The sequence below is a fragment of the Uloborus diversus genome, chromosome 9 (genome assembly GCF_026930045.1).
Source record: "Uloborus diversus isolate 005 chromosome 9, Udiv.v.3.1, whole genome shotgun sequence".
Classification (NCBI taxonomy): domain Eukaryota; kingdom Metazoa; phylum Arthropoda; class Arachnida; order Araneae; family Uloboridae; genus Uloborus; species Uloborus diversus.
Window position 1 is genome coordinate 149,606,796 of NC_072739.1, and position 24,703 is coordinate 149,631,498.

At 33.7% G+C, this 24,703-nt stretch overlaps 1 protein-coding gene across 1 annotated transcript in view; it reads left to right on the plus strand.

Annotated features, from left to right (window-relative positions):
• Nucleotides 1–24,703, plus strand: part of LOC129229474 (neprilysin-2-like) — a 164,269-nt gene that overhangs the window by 100,881 nt on the left and 38,685 nt on the right. The window contains exons 2-5 of the mRNA XM_054863788.1: nt 3,843–3,979; nt 5,957–6,076; nt 9,385–9,546; nt 13,048–13,131. Coding sequence (XP_054719763.1) covers nt 3,843–3,979; nt 5,957–6,076; nt 9,385–9,546; nt 13,048–13,131 — 503 coding nt within the window. The remainder of the gene's footprint in view (nt 1–3,842; nt 3,980–5,956; nt 6,077–9,384; nt 9,547–13,047; nt 13,132–24,703) is intronic.

The following is a 24,703-nucleotide window of genomic DNA, read 5'->3' on the forward strand; positions in this document are numbered from 1 at the left end:
CTTACCATTCGTGACATTTGCTTACAACACGGCTAAACAGGAGACGACAGGTTTTACCCCTTTTTACTTACTTCATGGTCGTGAAGCTGAGACAACGCTGGATACAATGTTACCATTCTATCCAGATGAAGTGGACGACAACTACCTTTCTGAAATGATTGTCAGGGCTGAAGAAGCAAGACAGTTAGCTAGAATACGAACTCTGAAAGCTCAAGATAAAGACCGTCGACGTTACGACTCTAAACATCGAATGGTAATGTATTCCCCAGGAGATCTCGTGTGGGTTTATACTCCAATTAGAAAAGTTGGTCTTTCCGAAAAGCTCTTAAGAAGGTACTTTGGTCCCTATCAAGTTTTACGCCGTTTATCAGATGTGACTTACGAAGTGCAAGATTTTGATCCTGCATCGCGGAGAAGAAAAAAAAGAGATGTCGTTCATGTACTACGGATGAAACAATTTCATGACCCAGACCAGCAAATTGAAAACAGCAACCAAGATGTTCCTCCTTCGGACAAAAGAGATACGTCCAAAGGACCTCTGACCCGTTCCAGAACTAAGATTCGTTAAAAAAAACAGCTAGACAGCGCGGCGCAGTCTTTTTAAGAGGAGAGTAATGCCGCGCAAACGTTAATCAGTGTGGCTCGGTTGGCAGCGCGCGGGGCTTCGAGCAGGTAGGAGCCAGGATCTGGTCCCGGCTGTGACATTCCAGTGTTTGGACTTTTAAATTGCTTTTATTTACACCGTGTTCAAAATGTTCTGTAAGTTTCTTTCACTTTCCAACGGAATGTTCTAGAATGTTCTACGTTCATATAAAAGCGGGAACCTCACGAGTTGTGGGCAGTTCTCTAGTTCTTCCATGCTGCGAGTTGCGGCAAGCTAATAAAATATCTAGTTTAGTTAAACGTTCTCTGTGATTATTTAAATCATCGTGACAATATATATATATATATATATATATATATATATTGCATTTTTGTCATCCAATGTACGTTAGCTTATTTTATAAGCTTGCTTATTTCGTTTCCCCTGAAAAAAGCGTCTAATTCCAACCTTTCCTTATTTTTAGTACTGAATCCAAAACGCGTTTCTTTAAATACCTTGATAGCTCATTTGTGCAGATACTGCCGTTTACCGACCCAAGGCAGCATGGACAAAATAATAAAAACAAAAATTATTATGGTTATTAATTTTGTTAAATCGAAAACATTCAATTACGCTTTGCACGCTAAACGATATTCGTTTTCCATATACGATACTTAATGATTATTTTATTTCTAATAAGAATATTAAATACCTAAATTGGTATGATGAAAATATTTATGTAATGATGTTATGAATGTATAGTAGTTTGTGTCACTCAATATTGCACAAAAAACTGTTTTAATATGATATTATTACTCTCAATATCGAGCTCTCCACATAGTTAGTAAGCACACAATTTTGCTGTCACAATAAGTAGTAGGATTTACCAGTTCTAAATAATGTTAAAACAGAAACTTGAGCATCTCAATAATTAGGAATTGCATAACGAATACTTAGTATTCGTTTTCTATTTCAACCGAGTCTAAAAATCTTAATTATCAATAATCAAAACTAAGTATCTTATTCTGTTACAATAATAAACCTCAACTAACTTAAATCAGCAAAAGATAAATTAAAACTTGAGTGTTAACCATAGACTTATAATAAGAATAGACCGAGCTATGGTAACCCTTTTGCTGCTCATAAACCAAACAATGAGACTGGTGGATATCCTAGCAACAGCGGGCGTTGATCGTAGCAGACGACCAACGTCCGCGAGAAATAAAATAAATCAGCAAATCTGGGAAAGCTCGGTCTACTCTTATTATTAGTCTACGGTGTTAACAGTTAAGATAGTTGCTGCAATCTCAATTATTTAAATAAAATGTTGCAGACGTTAATTTAGAGCTTCATGAATGCATGGCAGAATCATGAAATGAAACCTTTTGTAAATAGTTGTATTAATAAATTACATTAACTCTTATCTTACGAGTATAAATGAACTACTCACAAATTCGCAACTCCAATAAACTTTAGGGGCACTGCAGTCACTCTCTAATGGCAGCTGGAAAAGGTATAACAAACAAATGCCGTAACTTATAATTTGCTTTGAAGCTTATTGAATGACTAATTTTTCATCGTGTTTGTGGGAAGCTTTCTTTTCTATTCTTCTGAAATTACAGTACTCCATAAACTGCAGTTTGCACTCTTTTTTTCCCAGGAGATTAGTTTCTCCTTCTTTGTCGTCAAAATGTGATTTCGTCCTTTTCTTATTATTCAAGGGTTATTGTCAGCATATTGTTTCAAACATTTTTTTCTGAATTCATACTTTGTTTAAATGTCTTTAATGTTTACATGTTTTTTAGAACTTTTTATTTTATACTACTGAAGTTTTATACCTTTTATCTCAAAATACGTTTACTTTTACTATATCCTGAATTTATATTTATATAATTAATGCAAAATAAAGAAACATTTGGTGCAGTACAGCCCTCAAGGGCTCTTGCGTCATTAAAACGCAATGAACCAACCAACCACGAACTCTCTGAAGTCTGTAATTTACGAGTACCCCAAAGAAAACACGTGGCACGGAATGTGTTACCCTTTTTAGTGGTATTGTTAATCACCACAAGGTAGCGTATTCGAGTTCCAGAGTTATGAATATGTTTAAGAATTAAGTATAGTATTGCCTCAGTAATTGCAGCTTTATAAATTAGTATTTAGTTATAAAAATATTACTTTTGAACATGGTAACTTATTTTACTATTTAAAGTCAAAATAAGGTAAACACGGAACTACTTTGATATACCCCCCCCCCCCCCAAAATCGGAAATTTGGCGACTTTTTTTTCTCGCCAAGCAAAATACGTACTTTCAATTGTATTTGCATGACACCCGGAATCGGAGTCTACAAATGTTAAAAGTAAAACTTTTCAACAAAACTATATACAGTAGGCATATTGAAAGCTAAAAGATAAAAATAATTAATAGAAAAAAATATAATTGGAAAAAACAACCAGACTTTCAGCAAAATACAGCAAGTCAGAAATTTGATTGATCACTTCACTAAGAAATGGCGAATGAGTAAAATGGCGGTAAAACATATATGAAATCGAAAAATTGTTGCCACAGAACTAAACAAAAAAAAAACTTAAAAAATGGTACAAAATATAAGAAAATACTAAATTTGGCAACAGCAAAAACATAAAAGCTGGAAAAACCTAAATTGTCAACACCAAAATAAGAAACAGCAACCATGAAAAGTCCGTAGGGAGTGCCAGATTTGGCACGTAATTTTTGGGGGGTATATCAAAGTTACACCGTAAACACACCACTTTAAGGCTTATATTTGAAAAAATAGGATTTCAGGTTGCCCAATGGATTGAAACGTGCAGGAGGTGTTACCACCTTGAAGTGGCCATTATTAAGCACGGGCTACTACTGGTGTGTTTACCTTGTATAATTTTGGAACTTAAACCTAAAAAATAATTTCCAAAATTGCATAAGGGTATTTTTCTAATTCAAAGTTCTTAAAATAGTATTTCAGTTATGTTGTATAGTTAGAGTTAGAAAATTTCTGAATTTGGTTTTAGTATTGTGTAGCATTGTTTCAAAATTTCAAAATACTTTAATATTTATTCGAAATTTCAATGTTGTATCAAAATGATTAACTTAATAAATATTTTTAAACAATATTTTTAACCTTTAAGAATGTTTGAATTATGTTTTGTGTTGCAAGTAAAACTTCTAAAATTATTGTCATCGCATGTTTTTGTTTAACTATAGAATGTTATTCTAACTTTACATTCGTTTTTTTATAGAAATCCTCCCTGGTGGAACCGGCGATCAAGACTTGAACGAATACTATGCGGTGTATCAGGTGTATGTCTTTTAATGTGCACCGCCATGGCGGTAGCTTTGGCGGTGATTGGTTATCATTATCAAATTATGAAGTCAGGTAAGAATCACAACTATCTCTCCCCTAACTGAAATTACCGTGAATTTTTAAGCACGAAAAATGTATTTAATGGATTCTTTCAGTGTTGCTTAACTACTTAAATATACTAATAATCATGTAAATATCCTTGAGATGCTGTTGTTTTCATTTGAGGCACTGATAGGGTTAATGTTAAATGGAAATTAATTCAATTTATTTTTTCATTTTGCGCACATTATTTGGTGGTAATTATACGGCAAAGATTTTCAACAAAATTGAATTCCGCAACTTTTTCGAAAAATACTCCAAAAATATGCTAATAAAAAATTGTCAAAAACATTACTTGTATTTAATTTAAATAACTGAAGTAATCAACATCTTTGACGTTAGTTATTGTTATCTATTGTTTCTGTCAAAATTTACGTTTTCCAATCTTACTACTAAAGAATTTTTCGAAAAGAAGAGAATGTGCATTGGTAAATATCCAAAACCCTTTGCAAAAAAATATGGTTTACTTGAATACTTACTACAAAAAATTGGTTTTGTTTGAAATTTCTAATGTAATTGTTGAAGGGGAAAATTACTACTTTATTCATGAAAGTATTTGTATGGCGTTTTTTTCCCCTTAATTTCAAACCCCACATAAATAGTCAATCCGCATAAGTGGTCAAAATTTTTTGATCCCTTGAGTGAACAGTTAACAAGGTTTTACTGCATTAGACGTTTCAGATATATTGCGTGCATACATCTCAATTTTTAGTAAAATTCGTTTCAAAATAGTAAATTCTACTTCCAAAAAATTGGAAGCCATTTGAAATATTCTATACTATTATCAGGAGAGTTTTTCCTTTTCTGAATTGAATTATCCATGGGAAAAAATAGAGCTTTCCCTAGAATCTTTGGAACTAAATGAATACTTTCAAGATAAATCGCATTACTTGGTACTCTGTCTCTTAATGACTAAATGGAATAATTTTCGTTTTTGCTTCTTTCTTCAATATTCGCCGAGTTTTTGCTGTTGCGTATCTCAGTTGGCTGTGCACTAAGAATTTTCTTTAAATACTCTTTTCGAAAAACAAATGTATAGTTTTCTAAAAGATAGCAGACATTTCAAGCTTATTTTTCTCTAAAATTTCATTCTTATTGTAGCTAAAAGTTGATTGGTACTTCGTCTTTGTGAAAACGAATATCGTCAAAAAAGAAGGGAAAAATGTATCCGACAAAATATATTGTTGACTGAAAGTGGTAGTATACAGTGCTGGCCAAATTATTAGACTAAATAGTTTTTTTTTTATACACTATTTGGACTAAAATGCTATTTATTTTACTGTTAAAGTACAGTACATACTGTACACTGATTATTACGTTATTGTAGCATAATTTAATGTTTGCAGGTGGCAGCACTGTCTGCTTTGTTTATGTTCTTTGTGTATCTACCTACCAGGAACATAAACTCAATCAGCTTAAAGAGTTCACTAGTTCTTTTTATTAGTGTGTTCTGTTATATTTAAAGTCAGTTTTAGGTAATTAGTGAGTATGTGTATGTGAGTATATGTAATAGTGAGTATAAACAATTTTTTACCTCCTTTTTTTAAAAGTTAAGAAGTGGTGTAAACATTGTGAAAAGTATGCCAAAAGGACTTAAAATGCTCATCAAGAACAAGGGAATGCATACTAAGTATTAGATAATTATTTCACTGTTCGTTAATGTGTCTATAGTTATGTAATCAATAAAGAATTTGCTTTTAAAACACTCTTAGTCTAATAATTTGGCCAGCACTGTAAGAGTTGGAGCTAGGGCTTGCATTAATTCAGCATTGAAAATCCCCCTCCTCCTTAAAAAAAAAAAAGCTATGATCTTTTAAACTAGTATAAGATTGTAGCAATTCCAACAAACGTGTCTTGTATACTGCAACTCTTCATCGCTTATAACGTTATGACATAGAGAAACATTCAACAAACTTATGAAATGATTTTGCTTTTCTTTTTGACATTTAGGGTCCAATTCTGAAGTAAGTTTGCCGGGTACTTCCGACAAACTTGTGTACACTCTCTACAACTCCATTGTCCCACCGAAGCCTGCTGGGATATGCCTAACTCCAGGATGCGTAAAAGCAGGTAAGAACAAGATGTAAAACATCAAAACATGAACACTTTGATATGGTAAGTGAAGCAAAACGAATATATTTTAAAACAAACGTTTATATCTATATTTTTAACGCGTTATGTTCTTTATATAACGCAAATCAACAGTTGCATAAGTCAAAAAAAAAAAAAAGAAAAGAAAAAATATCATAATGAGATGTAGAGAAAACTCTGTAATCAAAGCTTTTTTATAAAAAGAAAATTTAAAATATTTAAATACATGTCGCTCACTTACTTACACAATGGCATATGAGGCACATGAAAAGGAACAGTTTTTAAATTATTTCACAGATAATAATTGATATATAATTGATAATATTCAGATAATAATTGAGAATTATGATTTGTACCTGACAGCTTGTTTTTCCGCGATTGTATTTCAACAATTTAGTGCAACTGGTACTTCATCCTAAAATCTAATTTCCCGAAATTATTAAGGTTTTGAATTTTCGAGATTTTTACAAATGGGAGAAAATACGTAAAAAAATGTTTTGAATGTTCCTTTGCCTAAATATCATTAACATTAACTTGTTCTTGCTTCCCAACATAAGTTGATCTAAGGGTTTAATAGCTGAGTCCCTTTTGAGTTCAAATTAATATCGTTTTTTTTTTCCTGTTTTTCAGCTGCATTTCGTATACTTTTTACTTCTTCTTTTGCACGATAGTGAGATTTAAGTTGAGCTAAAATTGAGATTAAATTGAGAACCACCAATTTACTAGAAAGATCAGTTTACTTTGTAATGAACTCACGATATGGGAAGATGATTTTATGTGGGTACTGGTGAAAGAGTCTTTACAAAATGGGGAATGGCTTCAGAGTGTATGAACCCTGACTTTTAGGAACTATAGTTAGAGCCCCGATAGTTTCCTCTTTAACCGAGCAATCAAATATTAAAAGGATTCTTTTTACTTCCTTTTACAAAAAAGGAAGTATTGTATTCGCGAAAAAATTTCACTCAAAAATCGGCCTTAATTTCCATTTTTCTCACCTCCGAATGAATTTTGTTTATTTTTCAACCCGATCACGCGTGGATGTATGCCTAAGAACGTACAGACACCCGAGATATCCATTTTGACGATCCCCGAGTTAATTACAACGAGGTTTCTCGTGACGTCTGTATGTACGTATGTATGTGCATATGTGCGTATGTGTGTATGTGTGTATGTATGTCGCATAACTTAAGAACGGAATGTGCTAGAAAGTTGAAATTTGGTACTTAGACTCCTAGTGGGGTCTAGTTGTGCACCTTCCTTTTTGGTTGCATTCGGATGCTCCAAAAGGGGTCTTTTGCCCCTTTTTGAGGGGAAATCATTGTTAATTTCGATGTAAATTCAAGTGGTGTTATAATTTGGCGGACACTTGGCGATATATCGCCAATTTTTTTTGGTCGCCAAGTTTTTTCGCCAACTTGGGGATAAATTTGGCGATTTTTTTAAAAATCTGCTTTTAATTTGGCCACTGTTGGTGATATTTAGAGAGTAAACTATTGAATCACATTAAAACTGCCAATAATGAGAAAATGACATTAAATTGGAGTAAAAGGAAGTCATGTGATGCACACATCAGCTCGTTTTGTTCTACGTTATTCATATAAAAATTTCTTATGCAAATGGTCTAAAAGTTATCGAAAGTGCTATTTAATCTATAGAACAACAAAACGAGGCAAAACCAGTCTTCCTGTTATCCCCTACAAAAAGGCAAAACATTGTTCCAAATAGCGCTAATGTGAAACAATAAAACGATAAAAGACTTTTTTATTTGAAAACTCTCTAATACTCGTAACGTATGCTCTTTAAGGGTTTTGAAGTAAGCTGTATAAGATGAATTGTAAGTGGTGTGCTCGTACAAAATTTTGCACTTGTGAAGTAAATGTTGTCGATGGATAGCATAGCACCCTGATATCTGTTTAAAATTTTTAAACAAAATCATAAAGTCATCAGTTTTAACATTTAGTGCAAAAGTATTCAAGCGCAGCAAGTAATTGGGATGAAGTCGGCAACCTAAATGCAACGACTACTTTGGGGTGGAGAGAGTATCGTTTTTTCGTGGAAAATTTATTTTTCAGGGGCAGAGTGTTACTCAAATATGATCTGGATTGAAAATACAATACATCATCGTTTATCCGGACTAACGGGGGCCAAAGGAAATTCGGAAAACAAAAATCCGGATAATCCAAGTAATAAGCCAAACATTCTTAAATAAGCAGACTTATCTTGTATTATAGCAAAAAACGATGTTGTGTAACAAAAATAACACAGGATCGTGTCACGCAAATTTTTTATCATAAATAGTTAGCATGCAGTGATGTCGGACTGACTCTCAAAAGTACGGCATGTTTGTTAAATGACTATAATTTGTTGTATGACTATGCAGGAGCTGTACATTTAATTAAAACGAGTTGATGTGTGCATCTCATGACTTCCTTTTACGCCAATTTAATGATGATAGTAGTGTCTTGGAGTAAGCAAAGAAACACTTTAAATATTTTTGCCCCGAGTTTGTTGCAAACTGAAGCAAAAAAAAAACGTTTTGTACAGATTAATTTTCCCATTATTGACCATTTTAATATGATTCAATGGTTAACTCTCTAAATATCACCAATAGTGGCCAAAATAAAACCAAATTAAAAAAAAAAAACGCCAAATTTGTCGCTAAGTAGGCGAAAAAGCTTGGCGATATGTCGCCAAGTGTTTGCCAAATTATAACACCACGTGAGTTTGCATTGATATTAACAATGCTTTCTCCCCAAAAAAGGTGTAAAAGATCCCTTCAGTATGCAACCAAAAAGAGAGGTGCACAACTAGATCCCACTAGGAGTCTACGTACCAAATTTCAACTTCCTAGGAAATACCCATTTTGAGTTATGCGAGATACATACGTACATACAGACGTCACGAGAAAATTCGTTGTAATTAACTCTTGAGTCGTCAAAATAGATATTTCTGGTGTCTGTACGTTCTTCGGCATATATCCACGTGTAGTCGTGTTGAAAAAAAACTTAGTATTCATTCGGGGGCGAGCAAAACAGAAATTAAGGCTGATTTTTGGTTGAACATTTTATCGCGAAAACAATACTTCCTTTACTTTGCAAAAGGAAGTAAAAAAGCTATTATTTTGCGCTTTTATACTTCCGTTCTTCCTATCGTAATTTAAAATTATTATTTACTCTCTACAAGTTTGATCCGAATAAATGGGGCCGAATAAACGAGATCCAACTGTGTTAGTGCAATCTTAATTCTTTAAAAAAAAACCTCTATTGCTAATCTTTTTTTTCTTCCAGCTGCCTCAATTTTGAACAATATCAATGACGCCGTCGAGCCATGCGAAAATTTCTACGAGTTCGCCTGCGGAGGATGGCTGAAAAAACAACTCATCCCTGATGATAGGTCCTCAGTGTCGGTGTTTTCTCTTCTGCAGGACGATCTCGACCTGAAGCTCAGGGGTAAATTATACAGCAACTTGTTTCACTTAAAATTTGAGTTACTTCATATTCACAGAAAAATGTACAAAAGCTTGATTAATGATGACCGAAAGACTTCATTTAATGGAGCTGCAGGTTGTTTTAGAGGAAAAAAAACAATTTGATATGGTTAACACATTATTTCCTCGTAAACAAATTAATTTACGCATATTTTATTGAAACTAAAAAATATCAACCTATGACATTAAGGACCAAAACCAACTGAAATAGTTCGTTAAAACATAAAACTTCTTTTACAGGGCACACAGTCAGCAAATGGTGCGATACACTTGTTTAAATAGAGATGCGTTGGAAAAAATGTCTTGATGCGGAAAACGACTTGAAAATAAAGATTATTTTCGAAACAAAACAAATAAAAGGTCTTTTAATCATCTATCTGAATTCTATCCAAGCGAGCTGATGTGTGCCTCACATGATTTCCTTTTACTCCAACGTACAACTCCTACATACGAAACTTCAACCTTCAATCTCTTTCTCTAGTTAAGCAAGATAAATCCACCCATACACGAGTACAAACATCCTAGTACAAACACGGTCGAATGCCACCAAAAAAAAAAAGACGTACACTATACAAAATTTCAATCTTGCACACATGTATAAATGCGTACCAGGTGAAGGACTGAATAGAGTCGAAAGAGAAGGTGCACAACTAAATATCCAAGTTCGATATACAAAATTTCAATCCTCCCGTTTTATGTTATTTTGCGAGACACATATTACATGGGCATATACGTTTATACAAACGTTACGATAAAACTCATGGTAAAAGACTTGGGGCAGTGGCGTAGCTAGACCCGACTTTCGGGGGGGGTTACTTCTTATATATATATATATATATATATATATATATATATATATATATATATATATATATATATATATATATATATATATATATATATATATATATATATATATATATATATATATATATATATATATATATATATATATATATATATATATGTATAATCGCTTGGAATTTTTCCCTTTTCTTCTTTTTTTTTCTTTCTCTTCTCTCTTCTTTTTCTCTTTTTTTTGAGACTAACTTTTCGGGGGGGGTTTTGTCCCCAAAACCCCCCCCTTAGCTACGCCCCTGACTTGGGGAATGGCTAAATTAGATTTTTTGTTGGCTGTACTGTCGTACGTCGTACGTAAATAAATGATGTACAATGTACATACGTAACGAAAAAGGTTGCTTCATTGGTGATTGAAATAAAAAATTATGGTCTTTCTATGAGTGAGACAATTTTCGTAAATACAATGCTTCTTTACTTCGTATGTAAAAAAGCTATAGTAAAGAAAGGTTTCGAGAAAAAGTACTACTGCTTTTGAAAGGAGAGAGTGACTACTGTTTGACCACGGATTGTATGTAATTCGGCAATCTGCCAAGTAAAGACGATTCCATCTGGATGAATCTGGCAGGGGAGAAGGGAAAATAACGATGGGATTTTTTGATGCACGCGTTTTATAATGTTACTAATACCTTATTCATTTATTTCATTCTCAAAAATAAAATAAGAGAAACAAAAATAGTTACCATGGAAACAACAAAAAGAAAATAAAATGTTTTCATTTCATTCAGGAACGTAAAAGCAAAATGGTAAGCTGAAAACTTTGTTATGAATAAATAAATCAATTAATTTTTGTCGTGAGAATATACATCGAATATACTTAAGATTTAAAAAATGTTGCTATGAGCAAATTTTCATTTTTACAAAACTAAGGCTAAATAATAAAAAGGCAAAAGTGCACATCTGAAACAAACCAACCAACATCCCTATAAAGTAATAGATACTTCCATTTCCGCCTAGAAACCGGATATTAGCCTTTCCATATGTAAACGATGGTAAGACAGTAGTTTTAAACCAGACGAAACTCGTTCATTAAAAACAACACTTTGAAAATTTTTGACTAGAAAAACATTCAAATAAATACTCATAATTAAGAACATTTGCGAAAGATTTCTATACTAACGTACCAGGGGAAATATTAAAAAAATTGTGTCAAAACGAGCATTCGTGATGTATAATTACTGTCAAAGGCATGTGGAATATTCGTCTTAAACCTAAAAGAAGAAAATGGAGCAAGGTATTTTTTAGTTTATTAATTGCTAAAAAAATAGCTAGGCAACTCGTTAAAATTCCGAAAGAACATAAGTAGAGTGACAGAGTAGGGAAAATTGAGTTCTGCTTCTCATTTTTAAATGGTTTTTTGAAATGATTAACAGACGTATCTTGCAAATTAATTGTTCCACGTGCGTATTTTATTCATTTAGAACGGTTTAAAAAAAGGCAGAAAGCGTAAAAATTACTACCGTATGCATCATAGGGTTTGGTAAAGATTTAACTGGAGCACAAAAATTTTCGTTCTGAAAACTGATGTGGAAAAACTTTTTTTTTGTGGTATGTTCTTTAAAATGGCAACAGTATTAGCCAAGCAGTTTGGTATATATACTAAATGAATTCATGTTCAGGTGTTCTGTTAGTTCTGTTATGATTTTAATTTATGTTCGTTCATTTTAGTTCATAAATTTTCTTCAATAAAATGTTATAAGTTAATTGGTTTCATGTATCTGTTATAACCGCGTGCAGAAGAGTTTGAAGTTGTTTCGCGACAACTGATAAGGTCATTTTTAGAGCAATTCAGCAATAAGATTTTGTCATCTAGCAGTGTTGGTGATATCGGTTGTTTAAATCACTTTGAGACGATCTTAGATTCCGACAAGGACCTAAAGGCGGTACAAATGGGCAGCAAAAGCGCAGGCACATATTTCAAGGTTATGAGATACACTTCCTTGAGTCACAGAAACTAAGCGACTCGAACTTTTACACATTGCTATTTTCACATACTTCTTTTGCTATATACCAAAATGATTCCTCATAATTCCTAAAATCTCTTAACAATTAATTTTTCGAAATTATGCTTCAAGACTTTGTTCCAGAAACCTAATTTGAGTTTCTGATAAATGTTTAGATAACTTATTAAGGTTTTTTTTCATCACAAAATGTTTGCTTGTACGCTAATATTTATGTAATTTTTACTCCTATTCAATGGTTTGTTTTGTTTATAAGTCCATTAGAGTAAAAATAATGTACGTTAACGCTTAAGTAATTTATAGAGTATTTTAATGTGTAAGAGGTATAGAGTAAGATATATAGAGTGTTTTATGCAAAAGAGGTATAGAGTAAGATACATAGAGTATTTTATATGTAATTTTGAACAGACATATCTGCAATGGATTAAATGAAAAATGGTCTATAGTGTGCGTCAAGATTATAATGGAAAAGTATCAATATTCATAAAGCAGAATGGTAAATCAATGATAATGATGCTATAATCAATAGTTTAAAAAAATAGCTAAGAGAATAATTTGTGTTCATAATGTTCAGAGATTTCTTTTGTTTCCTGTTAAAAAGTACTTAATTGAAGATAATTAATGTTCATTGTTTTATATTTCAGCCATGGTAGAAACTGGAATTAAAGACACAGATTCACAGTACATACAAAATTTGAAAAGCATGTATGACGCCTGCATGAATACAAGTAAGAATAAACAAATTTTGTGGGTGATTCACCAAAAACGAAAGAGTTTGCGGTGCATTTGTTTCAAAAAAACAATTTTTAAAATTAAAAAAAAATGAGAAAATACGTTAGAGGTGACGTAATTACATTGTGACACCACTAGAGCGTAGTTATTTATATTCTAATGTGTTTTATGCAGACGTGAATGAATAACAATGAATGGCGCATATCTTTACCTCAGAGTCAGACTGACGTAATCCTAAAAATCGCGACTTTCCGTTTATTAGTGCACTGCAAGTAGAAATCTATTCCGCATCGAACCACGAGAACAAATGTCTTTTCTTTTTTTTTTTTTATAAAGTCCTTTTCAATTTTTTACCAGGGTTGAAAGAACGCGCACCCCATCCTTTGCATGCGGCAGAAAAAAAGTTTTTCCTCTCTCTTGTTAATTTGCAATAATGTGACTTACGTCCCTCTGGCTCTCACCACCAATTAAAAAAAAGCATCGAATTAAAATTATTATAAATCTTTATTCTACAAACATAAATAACTATGAACAATCCTACACTTGTGTCTTCCAAGGTGATTCACATATTTCAATAGAAATCATGCCAATGACATAAGATAAAAGGTACACCAATAAGGGAACTCCGGAGCTCGAATACATTACCTTGCGGTGGTTAAGAATACTACCGAAAAAGGTAAAACATTCCGTTCCACGTGATTTCTTTGGGGTAAATTACAGGCTTCAGACAGTGTATGATGTAATGTAATTTCTGAAGAATAGAAAAGAAAGCTTACCACAAACGCGATGAAAGATTACAGTCATTTATTAAGCTTCAAAGCAAGTCATAAGTTACGGCATTTGTTTGTTTTACCTTTTTCATCGGCCATTAGACAGTCGCTGCAGCGAACCCTATAGTTTATTGGAGTTGCGAATTAAAATTTGTCTGAGAAAGTTATTATAGAAGCTTCAGAGGTTTAACTTAATCGTTTTACATTTTGCTGTAAGCCATACTAATGACATAAATAAAGGGTATACAAATGAGAAAAAAAAATATCAAAATTTGTCTCAGGAAGTTATTTTAGAAGATGGTTAGGTTTAATTTTTTCAGAAACTTGAAAATTCTTGATTTATTACCAAAATGGATTTATATTTTTATTTAACTGGTTTTCTAGCAGCCACACTAAGGTTGCGTTCGATGAGCTACCGGTAGCTCATCGGTTAAAATAATGACGTCACCTCCAATTCTTTAGCATTAGCTGACGTCACTAGTTGTCACATGATCAATCAACCGGTCGCCACCGTTTGAGCTCGTCGAACGTACGCTAATAAGGGGGGATAAAAACACTTATCGAGTAATGAAGTAAAATATGTCACCAATAAACAAAATGCATGAAGAACGTTAAAATGCAACTTGTTTCAGATTTAATAAACAAAAATGCTTTTTCTCTAGTAGAGTTGCAAGTTTTTGAAACACATGCACAGAGTTAAAAAATGTTTATTTTTTGCCATCATGATGACTGACAATTCATGGGGCTATGTTTTGGGATGATGTTTTCCCATTGTTATGATATTTTTTATGATAAATGTTCTTTAAACATATACATTGGGGTGATTCCACGGTCATGCGTGGATAGTTTGGACAAAACTTTCCTTATAGTTTCATATAGTATATGCAAATAAACAAGGGCTGAATGTTAAAAGTTTGATGACCAAGTACAAAAGCAATTGACTCGTGTTATTTGGTAAGCAAAAAATCATTTTCTAATTTCATTTTTGATTGTTATTCTTAAATGAAATTTACCTGTCACGTGTGGGACACATTTATAGACATCTGCATAAGAGTTCTTTATTCTAGCAATATATCATTCGAATCTGTCGATGCAAACTCCTTAGATATGTATTTTGCTTTCCTACTAAGTATTTTTAATGTTAGTTTCAGAAAGAAACAAATACTATGTCATTCCAAAGAAAATCAGGTATTTTGTCCCACACGTGACAGCTAGATATTTCACGTCGAAAGTAATGTTTAAAAAATGTAATAAACAAAGAATTTTCTCGTAAGAACCTCACATAAATATGTGATTACTTAGGCAAAAAAAATTGCTTTTTCCACCCCTTTTTGAAATTAAATATATATCTATCACGCGCTGAAATGTCTGCTTTTTCGTGATATGACCCCTTTAAATGAAAAAAAAAATAAAATAAAGAACGGAGCTGAAATCTCAAGTTAGTTTTCGTCTAGTTTTTTTTTAGAATATGAAGAATAAGTCATGTGACAGGACGTACGACTGATATTTCGCTGAAATATTTTATTTTTAATGAAAAACAAAATGAAATTTTGAAAAAGTTAAATTTTGAAACTTTAGAGCTAAATAAGAACAAAATTATCTTGAAGAAAGTTCTATTATGATATTAAACAAAAACAAAAATATTAATGTAGAACACAAACTTTCTTTGTTTTGTGGAACCAATCACACACATTTATTTGACTGCACCTTTTTATTTTTTTATGCATTCTGCTCTTCCGGAAAGTCAAGTTAAAAAGGACTAAAACTAAATTTCAGTTATTTGATAAATAGTTTTGTTGTTTTTTATACGCATGATTCTTAAACACGGAAGGCTGAGTTTTCTATGGGTTTTAGAAACCATTATGCAGGTTTCTTTCTCGCTTGTTCTTGACGAGCATCCAGGACGAAAAGCCCCAACGTCTCGAAACAATGGAAGAGTTCTGCTCCAGTGTCCACTTACAGATGGTAGTTAAAATCGATCTTCATCTGCACAATTTAAGCATAGTACTGAAGGGGGGGGGGGGTATGGAAATCTCCAGTACTCTGCCCTCAGACCCCAAGAATGCCGGATCTTGGGGCGGAATATAAAGAGCGTGTGTCCCGCATATCATCGGTTTTGTGGCGACGGAGGATCCTAAGATCCGAGTTCGACGCACTGATCACTGGACTTTACAAAAAGTGCTTTATCTTTGGTGTTCGGATGATGCCCTTTTGATGTGCAGCTTTTGATGCAAGAAGTATAACTGTCGTATATAATTTTAAACTACAATGCAAAAGCTAAATTTGAATGCTGTGAAGCCTAATTTGGTTAGTGCTTGAGCTCTTGAAAATGCATGAAATAGTTTCCCCGAAAGTCGAGCCTAAATGGGACTGAAGGAACAAGAGCCAACTTGCAACTGAATTCCTCTATAGAGGACAACTTATGGAACTCAAAAACAAAACTCGCGAACACTAGGTACAGGAGGGGTTTTGGAACGTTTAGAGTGTAAAATAGTAAAAGATTTTCAGGGCGGCCACTCTGTAAAAACAGTTCCAAACGTTCCTGGAAAATAATGGTCAGCTAATGTAGATAATTTTTGCCTATAACATACCTGGAAAAAACCAGGAATGTTTACCACTAAAAGTTAGTAACGCTCCTGAAATTAACCTTGAATTGTTCTGAAAAATTTAGAATCCTTCCAAATTAAATCCTGTCATGTTTCTTGAATAGCTCAGGAACTTTCAGTGAACACTTATGCACATAGCAATAGCTTTTCACCTCCCTGGTTCACCAGGAAAGCCAATAAAACAAATATGGCCGAAGCTAAGACGGAAGTGCAAGCAATTGCTTCAAAGCTACAATATCCAGAGACTGCATTTCGCCCTTGATTGGGGCTCAGTCTATCCGGAGTAGACTTAACTAAGCTGGAAAGGAAACACCTAATTAAAAAGACAAATATATTTTTACACTGGTAGCTACAAATGTTTTTCACCACAGTGTAAAATCGGCATTCATGGAACCTTTTCGCAAAAATACTTGTTTTTCTCAGGAAAATGGTGTAAACTATTGAAATCCCAAAACGTTTCCCGAAAGCAACCAGTAACGTTTCAAATTTTTTTATAGGGCATACAGGGATCAACCATGAACACGATAGTAAAAAATTTAAGCTTCACTAAACAGACCTTTGTCAGTTATTTCCGTTAAATTTCGCAGTACACCCATGATTAATTCAATGAAATTAATTCTTAATTAATGCAAGATTTTAGAGGACTAATAACAAGAGTGAAATAAATGCTAACGAGATGTTACCTGAGTTTTTTAAGGGTGCTTTTTTGACACGTATAATTTAGCTGGCATTAACATTAATATTCTTTATTTCCAAGCAATCAACTTTTATATCCGCACAAATGTTCCACAAATGATTCACAAAGGAAAATCATGCTCCAAAAAATGTCACGCAATACAAGCTGGTCAAAAACAAACATCTAACCTTATTTTCATCTTCATTTTGTAATTTGACTAAGTATATTAATTTGTCCATTTAGTTGAAATATTTCTGCGATGGGAGGTCCCGGGTTCGAATCCCGGCTCGGACATCGATGTACTTTCTCTGCCTTGTCCTTGCCCTTTCTTTGTGTGAATGTGTTGTTATGCTGAGAATGGTTGCATACCCTATAAACGGGTCCTTATGGCATGTCTGTACTGTGGAAGTCAGACTCCACACCAAATTACGGTACCAGGGGTGCCCACAAGGGGGGATTATGTCGCAAGTTGCGCCATCAAAATTTTTGGCGAGGATTTTTCAATTTTTTTACTTATTTATTTATTAAAATTTATTTGTTGATTTATTTTTAATTTAAGTAATTTATTTTATTTTGTTTTATCTTATTCTGTTTATATTTTATTTCATTTATTTATTTAGTTTGCGCGTGTGTGTGTGTGTCATTGGCGTAGCACAGAATTTTCTAATGAAATAATGATAATAATAATAATTAAAAATAAATAAGTAAACAAATGAATAAAAAATATTTTAAAAAAATAAATAAAACACATTTAAAAAAAATAAGTAAATAAAAAAAAGAGAGCTAGAATATAAACTATAAAAAAGGGAAAGAGGGTTGAGAAAATTTTTGGGGGGAATTTGCGCCATTGAACTTGGGGGGGGGGGGGGGATGGGCACCCCTTTACGGTACAGTTGGAAAAGTGAAGCAGCGCATCCCAAATTGCCAGCCTAGCTGGCACAAGACAATGACAAAAACAGTTGAAATATTTCTGTAGCAGGTATCTAAATTTCCCTATTTAACTCTTTGGCGGAACGTCTCAGAAAGTCTCAAAAATTTGCTACTCGGTCTCTTATATCCCGACATGTAAATTGTCGTCCAAGTTAATCGCTACATAAAGAAAAGGAAGTCAATCAGTTTGCCATCTTGAGCGCCCAAGCCTTGAACACGATAAGAAAAACAATTAAGAATACTTAAATCGTGAGAGAATCAACTATAAATACAAAAAGTTTGCATAACGTTTTGTCAAGAACAATTTTTGTGCAATAAACACATTTTGATTTTGCCCAGTTTGCAACGACTAGAATGACGAATGAATTAGAAATATAAAAAGAAATTAGGTCGCTGTTTTCTATGATCTTAGTTATCATCTCTACCTAGTTCATTAATGCATTGTGCAACTTGTGACATGAAGGTTCAAATCGGTAAAATTCTTCTTCACTTACGAAAACCTCAAAAAGATGTAGACATCACCAATTACCCATACATTATGGAAATTGCTCATTAGTCAAACTGATTAGCTATTTATCATAGTTATTTCTGACAAATGCTCTTACAAACAGGCTTTTCTTAATGAGCAAATAATGCGTTACGTCTTTTGTGATGTTGGCCTCCGTTGTTCTATCCATGTTGTTCACTCATGAAGTAAAATTCTCAGTCCAAAATGGCACTTCCTGTCGCCTACGCAATTACGTTTTGTTTGTTGCTCGAAACAGCTTCTTTAAATCTTATAATTTTTGCTTTTTTGTGAGAGCCATTACCCTTGTTTAGTTGATGAACATAGTTCATATTTTGACAGTAATTCTTACTGCGGCGTCTAATAATATCTAAGCCTGAAGAAGAAACAGTGGCGCCATTTTAAATGATTCTTGCCATTCTTATTCGAATACGGTTTAAATTATAGCTAAACTATTTTGATATTTTTGCTTCCGTATAGAGCTGCATTGCTCGAAAGTCAAGATGATAAGAGAGTAGCGAAATTATCTCGAATAAATGTAATAAATTTTTAAGTTTGTGGTGATAAATGCTTAGTAGTTCCTTCAGTTAATCGATGCATAATTCATTATTTGATTTTGTTGCGTTGCTATGGCAAAACATGACTGGCGTTTCGCATAATATCATTCTTTCCGGTATTTTCTTTGTTCACAATTTCGGCAATTCCTTGACTTTTTCCTCTTCAATTAACTGTTTTCAATAAAAATGTTTTTTCTTCCAAAAGTATGAGATTGTTAAATATTAGTTGTCGAATAGATAGTCTTCAAATTACAAGTTAAAGTTTCTGAAGTTTGGACAATACATTGGAATGAGCGACTCGGTTTGAACGTTCTAATAGACGTTAAAAGAGTATTACATATGTGGGAGGGGGGATCTTGCCCCCCCCCCCGAAGAGCATGGATGCACCCCTCTAAATATCCCCCCCCCAAAGCAAGAGTCCTCAAAAAAGCGAAAAATACCCCTCAAAACCAGGGCTGCGGAGTCGGAAGGAAAATGACCGACTCCGACTCCGGGATTTCAAAACGCCCGACTACGACTTCGGCTTTTTAGCCTACTTTCCCAGTAAAAGTCAGAAAAAGAAGAAAAAAGCATGAAAGAAGGCTTAATGCATCTTTAAAATATCGTGAAAAACAAAAAAAAGTCAAAAATAAATAAAATAATTAAATAAATATTGAAAAATTAAAAATTGGAAAGTAGGGTATTGAGATGGGGAAAAATGTCTGTCGGTCTGTCTGTCTGTCGGTCTGTCTGTCTGTCCCCCCCTAATAACTTTTGAATGAATAGTCCGATTCGAACAAACTTTTTTTTGTTCAAAAGATTTCGGCGAGGACACCTCATTCCTATATTTCACTTTTTGATTTGAACTATTTTTTGTTCAATTTTGAACAGTTCAAAAAAACTTAACATTAGCGCCTATGGGGAAATTCAAAGCAATTCCGAACTTTGAGGCGAATTTGCTTCAAACAAACTTTGTAGGAAAAAGCTTTTGATAAAAAACTTGTATATAAGATATCTTTTTGATTTGAACAGTTTTCCGTTCAATTTTGAACAGTTCAAATCCCTTAACATTAGCGCCTACGGGGAAACTGAAAGTCAATGTAGATTCCGTACTTGAAGGCGGATTTACTTCAAACAAACTTTGTTGGAAATAGCTCTTGACGACCTACTCCCGACTCCGACTCCGAGAATTTAGGGGGACCTGACACCGACTCTGACTCCTGTTCCCGACAATTAATCGGACTCCGACTCCCCGACTTCGACTCTGACTTCGTAGCTTTGGCAAACATTTATACACGGAGGACAAATGACTGACTCCGATTCTTGGATATTCGACTCCGACTCTTTTATCCCAAAATGAGATTGACTCCGGCTCCGACTCCGCTGCTGTGGTTTTAACTGTGAAATAATTATTGTTGATATGATTTGTTTTTATTTTCACGCTAAAGTTTTAATTTAGGTATTTAGTTTTCGGTGAATAAACTCGAAAAATATGCGCAGACGATTTTTTTTTTTTTTTTTTTTTTGACAATGAAAATTATTTCTTTAAGTTGACATTCTATTGTTTTTTTTTTATTTTGGTAAGTGCATTAATTCGTTTAAAAAATTATTTTCGGCAACAGGGGGAAAAAGAAACGATTTTTTTTATATGATGTATTTATTTTAATGAACTTATTATTATTTTTTCGTTTTGAAAGCTGTTAAAAAAATTTTTTAATGGAAAGAAGTGTATTAGCTGCTTTGTTTAAAAGGTGCTGCTATTTTATTTGTTCGTTTTTTTGAAGAAAAGTAAGGAATATTTTATTCCTAGAAATCAGCTTAAAATATTAAAAAATATATGTTTGAAAACATTTGCGATTTTAGCTATTTTTGAGAATATTGATCACGTACTAGAAAGTAGTATGGGTATACGGGAAAGTAGGCTCGTCTAGTTCTAGACGGAACTTCTTGTTATTTATTTATTTTATTTTAATTTTTTCAATTCACTCTCCCTCTTATGAGAATGGGGAAAAACCTCTATACAGAGATTGAAATATTAATTCCTTTTCATGAAATTTAAGCGTTGTATTTTATTGTAAAACTAAGATGCATACGACGTCAGAATTAAATTTGAAAATCAAATTTTTTCCAGTAATTTTGATTTTAAACATGAGATCACATAATCATCCCATTGTTTAAAAAATTGAAAAGGTTTTATTTGTTCCTCATTGATTTTTAACAAATAGATATTGATCAAATCGTGTGCTTTTCATTTTTGGAAGTTGTAACTCGAGAGAAAAAAAAACGATTTTCTTGCGAAGTCAAAAAACCTTTCTTGAGTGGGGCGGTCGGACCCGGCTGAGACCCATCTGGTGGGTGACACCACAAGTTAATTTCAGAGTTAATAAAATATATATATACTTTAACTGTGAAAAACTTCTTCAAAAAATCTGAAATTATATTTAATCTATAAAATTTCAACGAAAATTGGGCACTATACTTGTATTGCGGGGAGATATGGGGTACATGTACGCCACATTTTTCAGAAAATGCGGCGGCATACAGCTTTGGACAAATAGCCTTTATTTTTTCTATAATTCTTCTTCGTTAAATTTTAAATTTTAATTTTATTGTCTGCTTTAGAATTAACCTCAATATGAAGATTTTAAGATTAACTACATTTATTGAGTGTTGTAATCACGAAATCATTAACTTATTTTATTTCATCCTTTTTAGTGAGAATCATGCTTGTACATATAGTCTTTAGATTAAAAAAAACAAACATATATTTTATCATATCTTTTGGATTTGCACTTTCGCGTGCCAACAATTATTTGAATTTACAGAACACTCTCCCGAGAAAGTTTCCTCCCGAGCTACGGGCCCCGGCTTGCTCAATTCCTTTTACAATTTTATAACTGAGATTGAAGTTAAAAAAAAAAATGTTATTATTTTCGTTTAAAAGTGATTACCATAAAATGTTAGGTAACAAAACCGTTTGCTGATAGTTGCTATTAGTTCAAGAATATTAAAAAACAAGCAAACTACGGAACAGCGTAGCTGGCTATTTCGGAAAATTCGACTAACAATAGAGCCAGCTGGTTCCGAAAGACAGTTATTTTCATATTAGTCGGCTTTTATCGAACCAATTGGTAGTCAGTTTTCAAAAATTACAAGGAGAGTCGGTGAAAATTAAAGAAAAAAAGAAGCCCGGAGTCGGAGTCGACATGTTTTCTAATGACTCCGACTCCTTTACCCCAAAATCAGTCCGACTCCGACTCTTCCACTCCGACTCCGACTGCACAGCCCTGCTCAAGACAACCCCTCTAAAAATTTCAATGGCGCAGTCCGTGCCATGACCTCCCCTACGTGGGCGCCCCTATCTGCGGAACAGTGAACGGAACATCATACATCGGTCGCTATAACGGAAGGATCGCAATAATGGGAAATCGATCTAAAAAGCGTTGTCTGTTGCCTTGTTTTTGAAACTGTGTAAGAATAAATTGCAGTTACTAATTCATTTTCGAAAAAAACTTGAAACCAAAAGAAATAAGTTGCTGCAGCTAGTTTATACGGTTTGTCCCAATAGTAATAAGACTGATTTTTTTGGCACGAGACTATATTGCCCACACCTGCGCGACCAGTTGGAATTGGTAGGGGGGGGGGGCTTTAAGCTTCCAGAGACACTAGGTTCAGTTGTTGTCTACGAGCTTTCGGAGCGGTGGGAGGTCAATTTTAGTGAACCCCCGCGCAGAGTCGTTGTTAATGAGCTTTAGAGCAATGCTATGCGATAAAATTTTGCGTCAAACTCCAAAAGACGGCAATGAAAACGCTTGATTAATTCACTCAGGCCTTCAGGGATAATTGCTTGTCGTACTAGCAGGTCAAAACGTGGCACAAGTCGTTCAAAGACGACCCGGACGATAATGTCCCTCGTGTGCGAGATTTGCTGGACAAACCAGTTTCATGGGCGGATTTATGGGGGAGCGAGGGGGGTCAATGCCCCCCCCCCAGTCTTGGGTGGACTTTGTACATGGTAACAACACACCTTCAAAAATGTGAAAAGAAAAGATCATGATTTTTTTTTTCTTTTTTTGAAAAGTTCAGAAGTGAAAATGACGAGAATGGCGACTGTCCTTTTCTGATGGGGGGGGGGGGGGGGGCACCGTACACTGTATTACAAAGAGTAAAGCTGTCATCGGGTTGTTGAAATGTGTTGAAAGCGACTACTTTGAATTAAAAACCATTAGAGCAAGTATATGAGTGAAAATATGAGTAATCAGTTGCTATACTTAAAATAATCAACGACTGTTTCAACAAATTGGAAACTAAAACAAAGATTTAAAAAAAAAAACGGATTTACCTATAAACTAAACAAGCTATAGTTGAGGGCACCCGCTTTGTTGAAGGCCCCCAACTCCGGAAAATTTCATGGTTTGTTCTTTAAAGAAAAGAAGAAAAGTACTTGAAAAAATAAATTCCATTTTAAAGTTCTTGAAAACCTTGAAAATTTGGAAAAGTGTGGATACAAACCATAAATTTGAAAATTTATAAAAAATGATATGAGGTGGGGGGAGAAATGCCGAAATGTGTCAAATTTAACTCTTTGCCACATCCTGCATCAAAAATCTAAAAATCATGGTTCTCACGTTTCTGTAGCATATTAATTGAGATAAATATTTGTGACTCACATGTTTCATATATTGCTGTTTATTTAATCCCGAATGCAGTAATTTTGGAAATTGTTTTGTATTACGTGCGTTTATCTTACTTCTTCTTCATATTGTTAATATGTGCAGCCCAGAAGGGGGGGAAAACACTACCCCTATTTTTTTTTCGTTTTCTACATTACTTGTAATTGAAAATAAAAAGTTGTTGTAATGAGAAATCAATAGTTTTTCTTTCTTTTAAACTTAAAATGCTGTTGTTGTTCCTGATGGCCCTTGGAGCACCCAAGGTAATGAATAACGAAGGCGTTAATCCGCTTTTGAGACTAATATGAGAGGCTTCCATTTGACTGAGCCCCATTTTGGGTGGAAGTCCGACTTTTGCTCAGACACATAAGACAGATAGCACAATTCGGATTTATTGCAATACAGGTAAATCAGAAGAGCACCCAGGGCAGTGGGCGGGAATCGAACCCGTGCCTCTCTGCATGCAAGCAGTTGCTGAGCAATACCGCTCGGCCACCGAGGCCCCAAACTTAAAAAAGTTGTTTCTTACAAAGTTAGAACAATACTGTCAAACAGTACAATCAAGTTCTAAATTTTAGAGACTAGAAAGTCCAATTTAAGTGCCTTAAATAATTTTAACTATTCTCGAGTCCTTGAAACGGATTAGATGAGTCTTTGAAACTCCTAAGCAAAGTGTGCTTCAACTTTATTTCTTATCAAATGTATAAATTATGAATTGTCCAAATGGGCCTATTTTTTAAATCTATACACCATTTCTTTTAAAGCATTTTTTTACTATTCATCATTTTGTATTTAATTCATTGTTTTATTTGTCGGTGGGTTGGAGGCGTGATCAAAAACTGATTGAATTGAACCGACAGCCAAAGTAAGCA